This window comes from Eschscholzia californica, unplaced genomic scaffold (genome assembly GCF_041429995.1).
Source record: "Eschscholzia californica isolate CP2 unplaced genomic scaffold, dmEscCali1.0.p SCAF_2, whole genome shotgun sequence".
Classification (NCBI taxonomy): domain Eukaryota; kingdom Viridiplantae; phylum Streptophyta; class Magnoliopsida; order Ranunculales; family Papaveraceae; genus Eschscholzia; species Eschscholzia californica.
This window is the reverse complement of record NW_028238309.1, coordinates 20493451-20506787: the sequence shown is the minus strand read 5'-3', so window position 1 is coordinate 20506787 and position 13337 is coordinate 20493451. Positions and strand designations below refer to the sequence as shown.

At 36.2% G+C, this 13337-nt stretch overlaps 2 protein-coding genes across 2 annotated transcripts; both read left to right on the top strand.

Annotated features, from left to right (window-relative positions):
- The first annotated feature begins 1911 nt into the window (after nt 1-1911).
- On the top strand, nt 1912-2418 carry LOC147556805 (uncharacterized). The gene has a single exon (XM_086658705.1). The coding sequence runs from the start codon at nt 1912-1914 to the stop codon at nt 2416-2418; it is 507 nt and encodes a 168-aa protein (XP_086514831.1).
- Nucleotides 2419-3180: 762 nt separating this feature from the next.
- Nucleotides 3181-6363, top strand: LOC147556804 (telomere repeat-binding factor 4-like). The gene is made up of 6 exons (XM_086657762.1): nt 3181-3503; nt 3682-3887; nt 4902-4986; nt 5099-5182; nt 5710-5983; nt 6088-6363. Exons 1-6 carry the CDS (start codon nt 3354-3356, stop codon nt 6117-6119), a joined length of 831 nt encoding a protein of 276 aa, XP_086513888.1. The 5' UTR covers nt 3181-3353; the 3' UTR covers nt 6120-6363.
- Nucleotides 6364-13337: the final 6974 nt, after the last annotated feature.

The following is a 13337-nucleotide window of genomic DNA, read 5'->3' as shown; positions in this document are numbered from 1 at the left end:
ATGCATATTAAGAGCCCGAAATGGGGTTTAGAACCCTGGGTTCATCGGAAACTAGTCTAGTTGATATGTAGATAGAATATACTAATGAATGAATAATGAGGTCATAATCTTTTTTAACCATGATAGTCTTCCTCAAGCGGCCTAATTGTATGGACGGATGAGAACATTTTCTCTCTCTAAATGTCATCCATCCATGCTTGACTATCGACCTGAATTCGAGCAGACAGCTGTGCAGGCTATCGACTTTTATCTTTTACTTTGAATAATCCACAGATGGTAAAAAAACTAATGAAGAACAAAATATTAAAATGTCTAAACGTCTTTCTAATGTGAATTATGAATGTATAATTTCAACTTTCGTTGTTTAATTAGATATACACAACTCTTTCCGCACCTCAAAGCAAGTTATACAAAGTACTGGACTAAGAGTGAATGTAGGAAAAAGTTCAATTTTTTGTGCTGGAATGAGTAATGAGCAGAAAGAGGTTATTAGACTAGTTCTCGGCTTCCAGATTGGTGAATTACCTATACGATATCTTGGCTTACCATTGCTTGCCTCCAGATTATCATATAGAGACTGCATTCCGTTAATTAACCAGATTCAGAGGAGAGTGCAATCTTGGAAGATATGTTTTCTCTCTTATGCAGGTCGACTCGTCCTTAGTGAGACAGTTTTGGGCAGCATGATAGTGTTCTGGTGTTCTGGTTTTGTACTCCCAAAGCGAGTCTTTAAAGAGATCAACCAGATTCTTATGGAGAGAGCTCGAAGAAGGAAGTAATAGGCCAGCCGTTAAATGGCTTGACGTTTGTTTACCTAAAGGAGAGGGAGGACTGGGGATTCGTGATATTGAAACTATGAACCAAGCTATGAACCTCCGACATGTGTGGGATCTCATTAGTGATAAGAAGACACTTTGAGTTCATTGGGTACAGAGGAACTTGATCCATAGCAAAAAAATTTGGACCATGAACATCCCATCTAGTTGTTCTTGGTGTTGGAGGCGTATATTGGGCAGTAAGGATCAGGTTAGGGAGATGGTTAAATACTTAATTCATGATGGCAGCAACACTTATTTCTGGAGAGATGTATGGCACCCCTTGGGTTCACTAATTGAGTATTTTGCTGAACACCATCAGGTTACTACTAACCTGAGAGAAGATGCTCTAGTATCCGACTTTCTTATACAAGGAGAATGGGTATACCCAGCCCATGTGGGTCAGTCCCTAAGTGAGATTTTCGGAGATCTACCGAATGTGGAAGTGGGGGGTATGGGAAATGACAGTGTGGTTTGGAAAATTACTACCTCATGGGAGTTTACGGTAAAAGATACATACAATTGCCTTCGCCATAAAGTGAATAAGGTTCCATGGGCGAAATTAGTATGGTGCAAAGAGGGCATCCCAAAGTTCTCATTCATAGCCTGGATTGCTTTAAAATGCGGGCTCAAAACAAAGGTGAAACTGCGGTCTTGGGGTCTTCCAATTGATGAACTGTGTCCGTTTTGTCAGGATTCGTCGAAGACGGACAAGCATATCTTTTTTCAATGCAGGGTCTCCCTTAGCATTTGGACTGAATTGTTACAAATGCTAGGCATTAGCCGTAATCATACTGGAAATTGGACAGAGGAAACAAATTGGTGCGTTGACTCATTTCAAGGGAGCTCGATGCTTGGACGATTAGGGTCTAGTCTTCACAGTATACATTTATAATGTTTGGATTGAGAGGAACAATAGGGTCTTCCGAAGAGAGCCACGACCAAGTCAGGTAGTTCTTCAAGAGATCATTAGTGGAGTTCGAATAAAGGTAATGTCATAGAAGGGTATGATAGTTGAGTTAGGAGAAGCGAGAACACTGTTAGTTCGACGGAATCTTGATCTACCACTAATCAGGAGGCAGCCGAAGACATGCAAATGGCAACCCCCGATTGCCTTGCCAGATGTGTTATGATAAATACCGATGGACCGTTCGACGGGGAGTCAGGTGGGTATGGTGCCATAGTGCGAGATTCGAATGGGGACATCATAGTAGCAGCAACTACTAAAGCAACAAGAGAGTCTGTTTTGTTACATGAATTGCAAGGTATTAAACCAAGACTTCAATTGGCACGAAAATTAGGCAGGAAGCGAGTATGTATAGCTATTGATTCTGCATTAAGTGTTTCAATTCCAAAAAATATAGCGACGCAACCACCGTGGCAGGTGAATAGACTATACCGTGAGATTAAAGCACTATGGACAAATTTTGAGGATTGTTCGATCAAACATGTCTACCGAGAAACAAATCAGGCAGCTGATTTCCTTTCGAAATTGCGACCGCTGACGGGGATTATTGAGATGCCACCAATAGCGCTCCAAAAAGAACTAAAAAAAATACTGGAAGAGGATAAACGAGGTGTTATTAGAATTAGACATTCTTAATTGATTAATAAGTTCAAACATTGTATTTAGCTCAATAAGCATTGTTAGTTTCTTTTTAGTTTTTATACTTTCTTGTTAGGGTCGGGCCCATTAACCCGTTGACAATTTCAAATAAAAAAAAGAGTTATTTCCCTAATGGCCCCCTACTTTGTGACCAGCTTCCCGCCTGGCCCCCTACTTTACGAAAAATACCCATATGGCCCCCTTCCGTTATAACACCGTCACTCTCTCTCCTCCATCATGTTTTCTCTCTCTGCCAACTCACGCCACATCATCTGTTACGCCACCTCATCACCATCTCCGGCAGAGGTCGCCGGCCGGCCAAATTTCCGGCCGGCGACCTTCAAACTAAAAAAAAATTGTTTTTTTCTCTCTTCCTCTCTCTCTCTAAAATTACTCCGGCGAAGGGAGACCTTCGCCGGAGTGGTCTGTTCTTGAAGAAGGTCTGTTCATTGAAGAACAGACCTTCGCCGGAGTAATTTTAGAGAGAGAGAGAGGAAGAGAGAAAAAAAAAAAATTTGAAGGTCGCCGGCCGGAAATTTGGCCGGCCGGCGACCTCTGCCGGAGATGGTGATGAGGTGGCGTAACAGATGATGTGGCATGAGTTGGGAGAGAGAGAAAACATGATAGAGGAGAGAGAGTGACGGTGTTATAACGGAAGGGGGCCATATGGGTATTTTTCGTAAAGTAGGGGGCCAGGCAGGAAGCTGGTCACAAAGTAGGGGGCCATTAGGGAAATAACCCTAAAAAAACATTTTCGGTGTTTATTAGGAACCCAGAGTGTAATAGGGGCCAAACTAGGTTCATAACCAAACACCACCTTATGTACCCTTCTCTCGTCTCTTCTCCCTTTTCATGTTCAGGCAACTATGAACTCGAAAGAAAGACAGTAGCCAAATAAATAATCTGGTGGGGTAGAGAGAGAGAGAGGGAAAATGGGAGCTCCGAAGCAGAAGTGGACTTCTGAGGAAGAAGAAGCCCTAAGAGCAGGTGTAGCTAAACATGGTACTGGTAAGTGGAAGAACATCCAGAAAGATCCTGAATTCGGCCATTGCCTTGCTGCTCGTTCCAACATTGATTTAAAGGTCTCTTTCTCTCTCTAGAATTATTCAGATTTATGATTCCCCTTGTTTGTTGTGGATGTTTGGTAAACCTGTTTAATCGTTTTTCTCTCTCTCTCTGTTTGGGTGTTTTCTCAGCTAATTGGTTTCTCTGTATTCTCTCTGATGCTGAATTTCGAATTCTAATTAATGGTGTGCCCAGGATAAATGGAGAAATATGAGTGTTAGTTTAAATGGACAAGGCTCTAGGGAGAAAATAAGACCACCAAAACTGAAGGCACTTCCTGCTCCTTCACCATCTACATTCCCAACTCCTTCCTTCACTCAAGTTAAAGAGAATGCACCTGCAGATCCACCCTTGAATTCTTCGAACGCGGAAACTGAAAGAAAACCTTATCGGGTTGTGACGTATGTTTCATTATCTCTTTTCTTTAGGACATTCTTGATATGGGGTCTTTGTTAGTTTGGGTAGTTTAATCATTCTTATGAATTTTTAGATTCTTACAATTGATGAAACCCTATAAGTTTAATCGTTCTAGGGTGGGTTTAAGTTAATCTTGAACACATATATAACGATAAACAAAACCATAGCTTGATAAGTATGAACTATTAGTGGACATTTGTTTTATCGACAATGTGGTTAAATTGTTGTTGTTTACTTGTAATTTTTACTAGTTTGGAACTTCAGATATGAAAATAGCCTTAGCTCCTAGGTAAGTCGAAAAAGCTACACCTGAGAAGCTCGAGAGAAATGGAAATTTGCATAAGAAAGATACCCATGAACAATGTAATCTTACAGTTCTTATTAATGAACTCAAATTATGTTATCTAAGTGTGTGAAATTGAAAGACTATGAGCTACTTGTCCCACCCTGTGCCGGATTATTAACTCATTCCCAAACCCTGTAAAACTTTTAGTGAGTTGTATTATATCTTGTGATTTTGCGTCTGAGTTTAGATGAGAAGAATGACGAATATCAACTCATTAGTTTTGCAGGGGAGCATCTAAACGCAATTTAATGAAAATAACATTTTTTTGAACGAACAAGCTTATGATCACTAGTTGGCCTCTCTGTAGGTATAGCCAGCCAGAAAGCCGAGCCTGCAGGAACCAGGCTTTGGCCAATAAGTTGAGCCATATACTTGTAACATTCTCTATTGACTCTTGGTTTCTTTAGTTCTCTTATTTGTTTAATCATATGTAATATTATATAGAGGATTAGGTAAAAACTAATTGAGCAGAAACCCAGTTTGCCTTCCCAAAAATATTTGCTTTGTTTTTCCAGGGGTGCGTGCTCGTTTCCATGTTAAATATGGAAAATTCTGGAAAGACTTCTTAATTGGTGTCTATGGTGTTTACGGCATTAACTTTACTTTGATGACTGTTTCCGTAAATTACTAGATGTAATTGCTTGATTAACAGGTGTGTTGCGATGATCTATGAAGCACTTACAACCATTAAAGATCCCAACGGATCAGATGTTGGTGCCATCCTTAACTGTATCAAGGTTAGAGTGATATTTCCTTATCTTGTTGCTTATATTTTACTTAACTTTCCAAAACTGCACGTCGGAACTTGGAAGATCTGAAAATATCTCATGTTTGCCCAAATTCATTCAGCAAAAGCATGATGTGCCTCCTGACTTCAGACGGAATTTAAGCTCAAAATTGAGAAAGCTTGTTTCACAGAACAAGCTCGAGAAGGTAAATTATGTTGTAGTAATATTTTGACACAAGTGTTTTACCAACCTAGTTTCATTTTATATACTTGACGAATTGTTTATCTTCCATAACCATGAACATAATTCCATGACTAGGGCATGATTTTTCTGTTATAGTGATCTAGTCTAAGTCTCTGTTATCTAGGTTTAGCTAGTCTAGTGACCCAACCCCCAGTGCCTACTGTCATTGTCGCAAATTACTCCCACCGCTTGGCTCGGGGTGTAAGTGGCATGCAGGAGAACAAACTTCGTCCCACATGCTTAGGCAAGTGCTCGGACCATGAGATGTAGGTCTGAGGCCATTGCCTTGCAATGTTGAGGCTTTTGATTAGGCTTGTATAATTTCATATCAAGAACAAAACCTCGAGCCAGGCACAGGTGACTAATTGGGGACAATATTGGCAGGAGTTTGGGGGCTGGGTTGCTACACAGGGGACTTGACATGTTATCCATACCTATTTATTTTTTCATTTTTATGACTATGGTTTCTTTTCAATCGACAATGTGTAGGTTCAGAATTGTTTCAAATTGAAGAAAGATATAGTTTTTGGAACAAAAACGCCAACTGCAAAACAAAAAGACTCGCGCCCGAAGCAATCTCAGTCGACAGGGTTTATTTATGAAACCCTTGAAGAAGCAGCAGTAACTGCTGCATACAAAATCGCAGAAGCTGAAAACAAGTCATTTGTGGCATCAGAAGCAGTAAAAGAGGCAGAAAGAGTATCGAAAATGGCTGAAGATTCAGATACAGTGTTGCAGCTAGCTAAACAAATAGTAGAACAATGTAATTTTCTGCTGACACTCATCTATTTACTACCATCTGATTCGCTTTCTATTTCTTCTTATTTATCAATTTTTTTATCAATTTCTCTTTCGTTCTTGTGACAGGCATGCGAGGTGAAATAGTGATGATGGCTTAAGACGTTTTATCACAAGAAAAGGCTGAGGCTATTCTCTTAAGATATGTATATTAAACTGTGACGTTTTCTTTTCAGTTGTTTCCTATACAATGTAGAAAAGAAGTAGTTGGTCGAAAAAGAGTTTGTGGCAATCTGAAAAATGGAAAAATTCATAAACTGATCCCATTTTGTTTCATTGCTATTTAAATTAGATTGTTGTTACCGGCACGAAAGATTTACTATGAACAAGATGATCTTAGTGGGATGTGGTATCATTTCTCAGATTCTATAGATTCTATGGGAGGGAGCGGTGGGGGTGCCATTCATTTCGAACCCCATAACTTTTCTTTTTCCAAAAACACCCTCCATTTGTTGGAATTGGAGCCAATTCTAGCTCGACACGACTCGTCAAGTTCAGAAATAGAGCGCGTTGCGTTTGTATCGTCGAGCTTTACAAAATAATCATGCCACTCAAGTAATCCAAACAACTTATAGATTTGCATTACACACACACACAATTAGAGGATCTCTAGTTTGCCAATTAAAATCTCTCCAGATTTTTTTAGACTTTGATGGAAATGCTCTAAATTAAGATCATCTTAAATGCTATGGTCAATCTCAGATATTTGTTTTGAGTTTGATGGAAATGCTCTAAATTGAGATCATCTTAAGTGCAATGGTCAATCTTAAAAAACTCAGACAGCCACAAAATTACTTTTAGATACTTTTTAAAAATTGTCTTTGATGCAAAACTCAATTGGCATCTTAAAAATGACTTGACGACAGTCAAATAAAGACACTAGAACATTAATTTAAATTTTTAAGGCGATATCTTTATTTTCTTAGTCATCAATACTTGAATTTCGATAAATAGAAAGAGGCGTGATTTATTGAAAATCAAGGAGCAAATCTTTACATTAATGTACGCAAGCATACGTAGCTTTTTTGACCGCTAGCATCCTAAGTAGATGGAAATAGACCATATAGAACTAGTTTTTTTTTTATGAAATAAAATATAGAACTAGTTATTTACTAAAATGTCATCTTCTAAATTTAACTCTTTTCAACCTCTGAGTTTCGGATTTGGATTTCTTGGAAGAAACTTCATATTCACAACTAGAAACAGATGGCGTTTTACCTGAGTAATTTAAATATTCTTCTAATGCAATTGAAGACGATTATGTAGTACTGATACTAATGGCATAATCGATAACAGAGAAAGGTTGGGGATTGAGATATCCTTCAGTTCAAGAACAAGGTAATTTAATTTTAAAACCCTAAGGTCAAAATCTGTTTAATTTTCGTTTTCTTGATCTTGATTTTGTTTATTGAAACCCTAATACCAGGTTCACCATACATACAATTCATCTTCAATTCAAAGAATTTTCCATATGAAGATGATTACGATTACATAATAGTGATGGATTATTAGAAGCTAATGCTACTCCTTATAATGGGTTTAATCTTGATCATGTTTGTGGAACGAAGATTGGTGGAACTACCTTTTGATGAATCTGGTAGAAGATATAATGCAGTTCCAAACTTTAGATTTATCCTTTCTACGAGCCCATTTTGCAAGTTTGTCTGCCTGAGTATTGAGATTTCTTCTGATGTGGTTGAATCGGACATTCTGGAGTTCTCTTTTGATGTCTTTAATTTGCCTAATATGAACCATCGACTGCCATTGGACCTGATGCCTGGGATTATTAAGATGACGAATCAAGTTTATATTATCACTTTCCATGATAATCTGAGTATGATTAGTTTCCTTTGCCCATAAGAGACTAATAGCAATTGCTTCACTTTCTTCGCTGTTTCTGGCACGAGTCGTGCCGACCTTTTGCACACATAAATTCGGATTGTGAATTATGCACTATCATACTGGTACCAATTTTCTTATCAACATTAACAAATGAAGCATCAATATTAATTTTTATGAAAGGGGGAGAGGGAGGTTGCCATTTGGCTATATTTACCGACGACGTATTGAGTTGAGTTTTAGTGATCTTAGGGAAAGACATTATGTGATTGATAATGGTTTGAAAATTATATAAAGTTTGCTGAAAGCAGTGATCACATCTCGTTTTCCATATATGTCATAAAATAGTAACAAAGTGAATATTATCTACTGTACAACTGAGTTGAGTCGAGTCCTTCCAAGATAGAATCCAATCTGATAACGATGTAATATTAGTAGATATTATATTAAAGTGGAACCAAATGCATTTATAATTAGCTAGAGGGTAGTGTAAAAGTGCATGCTCGATGTTTCAATTTTCGTGCAATTCGGGTAGTTAAATATGTTACCTATACGATCACGAACCGGGAGGGCTTTTATGCAAACCTTCCAGATAAACAGTTGAATGCGTAGGATCGTGGGGATCGACCAGATGAAATTCCAGTTGATATCCTGAGGCGGAGACTCGTTTTAACTGAAACTAAGAAGTTGGTACATCGATCTGACTGAATGGTTACCGGATTAAGTTAGATTTCATTTCATTGTATATGTGTCGTTGCTTTGAATCGGAATTGCTCTAATGAGATTGCAGGTGGATTCATTGAAATTTTTTCTGAGAGTATCTTCATCACATCTATTATTGTCTATAAGCTGCGATACTTTGACCAAGGTTGAGCTGGAATCGTTCTGAACAGGGTTATCCATTCCTGGGATCCACTTATCCTTCCAAATGTTGATGTTCTCCCCTGTGTGGACTTCCCAGGTGATTAGGTTGTCGATGAGATCATAATGTTTCCTAATGACCTTCCAGTTCCATGAGTGATGAGATTTTGCCGGACCTGGAGTTTCAGAATTTTGAAAGTACTTAGCCTTCAGGAATTGGACCCAGATAGCGTCTGGGTCAGACTTGAGACACCAGGCTAATTTACTGAGGAGGGATGTGTTGTCTAGGTTAGGATGATGAATTCCTAACCCTCCCAACTTTTTTGGAAGGCAGATGTACGACCAAGCTTTGGTGCAAAATGCCTTAGGACTTTCCCTATCAGAAGGACTTCTGTAAAGTCGCTATGCGTTTGCATATGCCTTTAGGGATGGCAAAGCATTGCATCTGGCATCGGAGAACGGCTGCAGCGACAGCAGAGTGCTGTTTATTTGCTTACTTGAGCAAAATTTTCTAATATTAGGGTTTCCGTTCACCCTAGGGGCAATTCTCCATTACCAATTTAGCTTTTTTCCAACTACATTAAGAATTTTAGAGAGATGATAATTAATGTAATTTCTGATCTGATTAATCAAAGAGAATTTGTGAAGGTGGTCGTGGTGGAAAGTTGCCCCAATGAGGTGAGGTTTTACTCTATTAGTTAAATTGAGGAGGATGTCATTTTTTGTAAATAACTTGTTATATAAGATCTATTCTCATTTAATTAATTTTGTCATTCCGTTTGTTTAAGATGCTAGCTGTCACAAAGCTATATATGACTTCCATATCTTGGTGTAAAGATTTGGTCATGGATTATCAATGAATCTAACGGCCACCAGATCGAGCTCATACTGTGCCTCAATGAATCACGGGCCAAATGGAAATCATCTCTTCAGTCAATCTTCAAAATTACTAATTATTATTTTAACAAAAATAAACATGTCATATAAATAAACAAGGAAACAGTAGAGATCCGCACTGGAGTCACAATAAAATTTGAGGATCTTTATCTTGACACTTAACAATGACAATCTACATTAATAATTATAATGAAACCAAAGGGAAAAACGCTGACTAGGACATAGATTTTTTTTAGTAAAGAATATTGTCTAGAAGTCCTTCCTAAAATTTAAAATATAGTCGTTCCTAGAAATAAAATAACTAATTTAAAAAAATGTACATAAAAGAAATTACAAGGGTATAGAAAAAGAAACTGAAATCTCTCCCTCTCTCAATAAAACAATTAATTTTAAAAAAAATTAAACAATAAGTAGAATAGCAAAAATTTAGTACTTCTATAATAGAAATAACAATATGGAAAGTCAGGTGGTGTGTTTGGAGAGAGCGGCTAGACCAATACCATTGGCACCTATAGAAGTACTGGATCAAAAGTTCATCAAATTTGATTAATACGACTGTTCGTGCTCTAGGACACGGGATATACCCTAGTAATTATTTAAGAAAAATTGAGATTATTTTGAATTTGGCATTAGAGATGCTCTAACTACTTACTAAAATCTTTCTATGATTTTACTAATTGATACTTCAGCACGATCTTACCATTCAAAACTATGCTGCTACACAAAACCTTATTTTTTATCAATAAAACCATGAGACAAAAATAACCGGCTAAGCAACACTTATAAAGAGAAATAACAAAAATGTACGCAGCTGGAGAGAGAAAATGACTCGATTTTCCCCAAATAATAGAGAAAAAAAATATATCTCGTTTGTGGAGGAGGGATTTCATTTATCGTGAAAATTCTTTTAGGCAAAAATATATCTTGTTTTAATAAAAATTCTTACTATTAATTTATACAAAACTATATTTATTTTGTATAAAGAGAATGACTTTTGTTTCCATATTACGTTGCTTAACAACACATAAAAAAATGTTTTTTAGAGTTATTCGAACAAACGAAGAAAATACCTAAATATTTTTTTGTAGCAATTATACAAATCATTTAGCATTTGCACTAGGCTACTTGGTCCAATAACATATGACCCGAATGGCCCGAGCGGACAAAATTTTCACAACAATTATGCCTTCTGAAATCATTCAGGACACTTTTTCTCGGGTCAAATAGAATTTTTCCTAGCATTTATCATTCACATTCGAAGTCCATGACTAGTTCATGTTTGTAGCAATTTAGTTTTTTATAACTACCTTCGGAATACTTTTATTTTTCAATAATGATAGAAAAGGAGAATAAACGAGAAAATTGAGAGTGAATTCTGACATTAGGGGCCAAATATTATCTGAGAGATCTAAAACGGCCTAAAAACAAAAAAGTATGTGACATCTATATAAAAGTACCAACACACTGACTAAATTCTGGCGTGAGGGACACGCCAGAATTCACTCCCAATTCCCTCGTTTATTCTCGTTTTCTATCATTCTTTTTCCCAATAATGATAGAAAAGGAGAATAAACGAGGGAATTGGGAGTAAATTCTGACGTGTCCCCCACGTCAGTGCCTTGCTACTTTTGTGGGATCCTTGTCACATGCCTTTTGGGTTTAGGTTGTTCTAGATCTCTCACATAATATTTGGTCCCTATATTGTTTTTAATCTGAACGGTTGATTTCCGTCAACGGTTAGATCTAGTCTAACCTAAATATACTTGCCCTCATCTTCTCTCTCTACCAAAACGTTGGAACCGAGCTGCCTCTTTGTTCCTTTTCGGGAAAGTAAGAGATTGAAGATTTATAATCGATTTTGGTCCATGTTTATTCTCCTAAAAGGACCTAAACCCAAAAAGCATGTGACATCTATATAATAAAACATAAGGGAAAACGATGACTAGGACAAACATCTTTTTTTAAATAAAGGATATTGTCTAGAAGTGCTTCTCAAAATTTAAAATATACTCCTTCGTAGAAATAAAGTTACCTATTTAAAAAACAATAATCATTTCCTTCTTAGAAATAAAAATTTTAATTTAAGAAAAAAAGAAACATCTATATAATAAAACAGCAGGGAAAACGATGATTGAGACAAACATCCTTTTTTTAATAAAGGATATTGTCTAGAAGCCCTTCTCAAAATTTAAAATATAGTCCTTCGTAGAAATAAAGTTACCTATTTAAAAAACAATAATCCTTTCCTTCTTAGAATAAAAATTCTAATTTAAGAAAAAAGAAACAAACATCATTTTTTTAGTAAAGACTAGGTTCCCTCCCCGTCCTACGGACGGGGAAGATCCCTTTTGGCTAACGCCTTGGAGGAGAAGAAAATAAATTTAAATCACAACATAAATCAGATAAAATTACGGGGGAGAGTGATAACCATGTGTTTGAAGAGTAGAGAGGGAGAACCGTATTTATACAATTTTGAACTGACTTATTAGAAGTCTAACCGAATCACTAAAATTAAGGGAAAAGTGGATGTGCAATCGTGAGTGAGAAGATGCCTGAGATATAGTTATTTTAGGGAGATTGTAACCGAATATTCAAAATAATTAATTGTTTACACTAATACCCTTATTTTTTAGGTCAAATTACATTAAAAAAGATTTTATATCAGTCGTTCGAACTAATCAAAGGTAAATCTCGTAGAGAAAATGAACGGTCAGACTTATCCCCTGGATAACCGACTGAGCTGTTTTAATATAATAGATATTGTCTAGAAGTCCTTTCCAAAATTTAAAATATAGTCCTTCTTAGAAATAAAATAACATATTTAAAAAAAATAACCGTGTTCTTCTTAAAAATAAAATAACTAATTTAAAGAAAAGAAAAGAAAAAAATTGAAAGGGTTAAAAAAGGAAATTGAAATCTCTTTCTCTCAATAATATCGTGTCTTTTTTAGAAATGAAATAACTAATTTAAAAAAATGAAACAAATGAAAATGCAAGGGTGAAAAATAAGAAGTTGAAATCTTTCTCTTAATAAAATAACTAATTTAAGAAAAAAAAAATCAAAAGAAAATAAACAATAAGTAGAATAACAAAAATTAGGATATTCAGAATATAGCAATAATAAATACTCCCTCCGTCCCAAATTAAGAGTCCCATATTGGTAATCCAACTTATTTTCATACTTTTTCTTTTTCCAGATTTACCCTTATTTATTTTTAGTTGGTGAGTCAATCAAATTTGACCATAATAGTTAAAAGTAACTAGATTAATAAAAAAAATGGATTTGTTTATTGGAAAACCCAATTTTTGTATTGGAAAGTGTCAAATGTCTTAATTAGCTTAATTAATACACTACATATTACAATATTTAAGTAAGGGTATTCATGGAAAAGTAAAGGATTTTATATGATATATTAGGAATGAGACTCTTAATTTGGGACATCTAAAAAAGGAATAGTGGACTCTTAATTTGGGACGGAGGGAGTATGAGAAATCGAGTGACATGTTTGAGATAACGCATAGAGCCATAGTATGAGGCGCCTATATATATTCTGAATTAAAATTTCGTCAAATTTAATTGATAGAACCGTGCCCTTCGTCACATAATATACCCTAATCTATATAAAAGTAGGGATCCAATAAAAGTAGCAAGACAATGAATGAGGTGGGGACACGTCAGAATTCACTCACAATTCCCTCGTTTATTCTCGTTTTCTATCGTTA

Excerpts from the sequence above, each read along its gene's own strand:
- LOC147556804 (XM_086657762.1), top strand. The coding sequence starts at position 3,354 with ATGGGAGCTCCGAAGCAGAAGTGGACTTCTGAGGAAGAAGAAGCCCTA. Across the intron at positions 3,888-4,901 it reads AAACCTTATCGGGTTGTGAC|GTGTGTTGCGATGATCTATG; the intron begins GTATGTTTCATT and ends CTTGATTAACAG. Across the intron at positions 4,987-5,098 it reads CCATCCTTAACTGTATCAAG|CAAAAGCATGATGTGCCTCC; the intron begins GTTAGAGTGATA and ends AAATTCATTCAG.
- LOC147556805 (XM_086658705.1), top strand. The coding sequence starts at position 1,912 with ATGGCAACCCCCGATTGCCTTGCCAGATGTGTTATGATAAATACCGAT.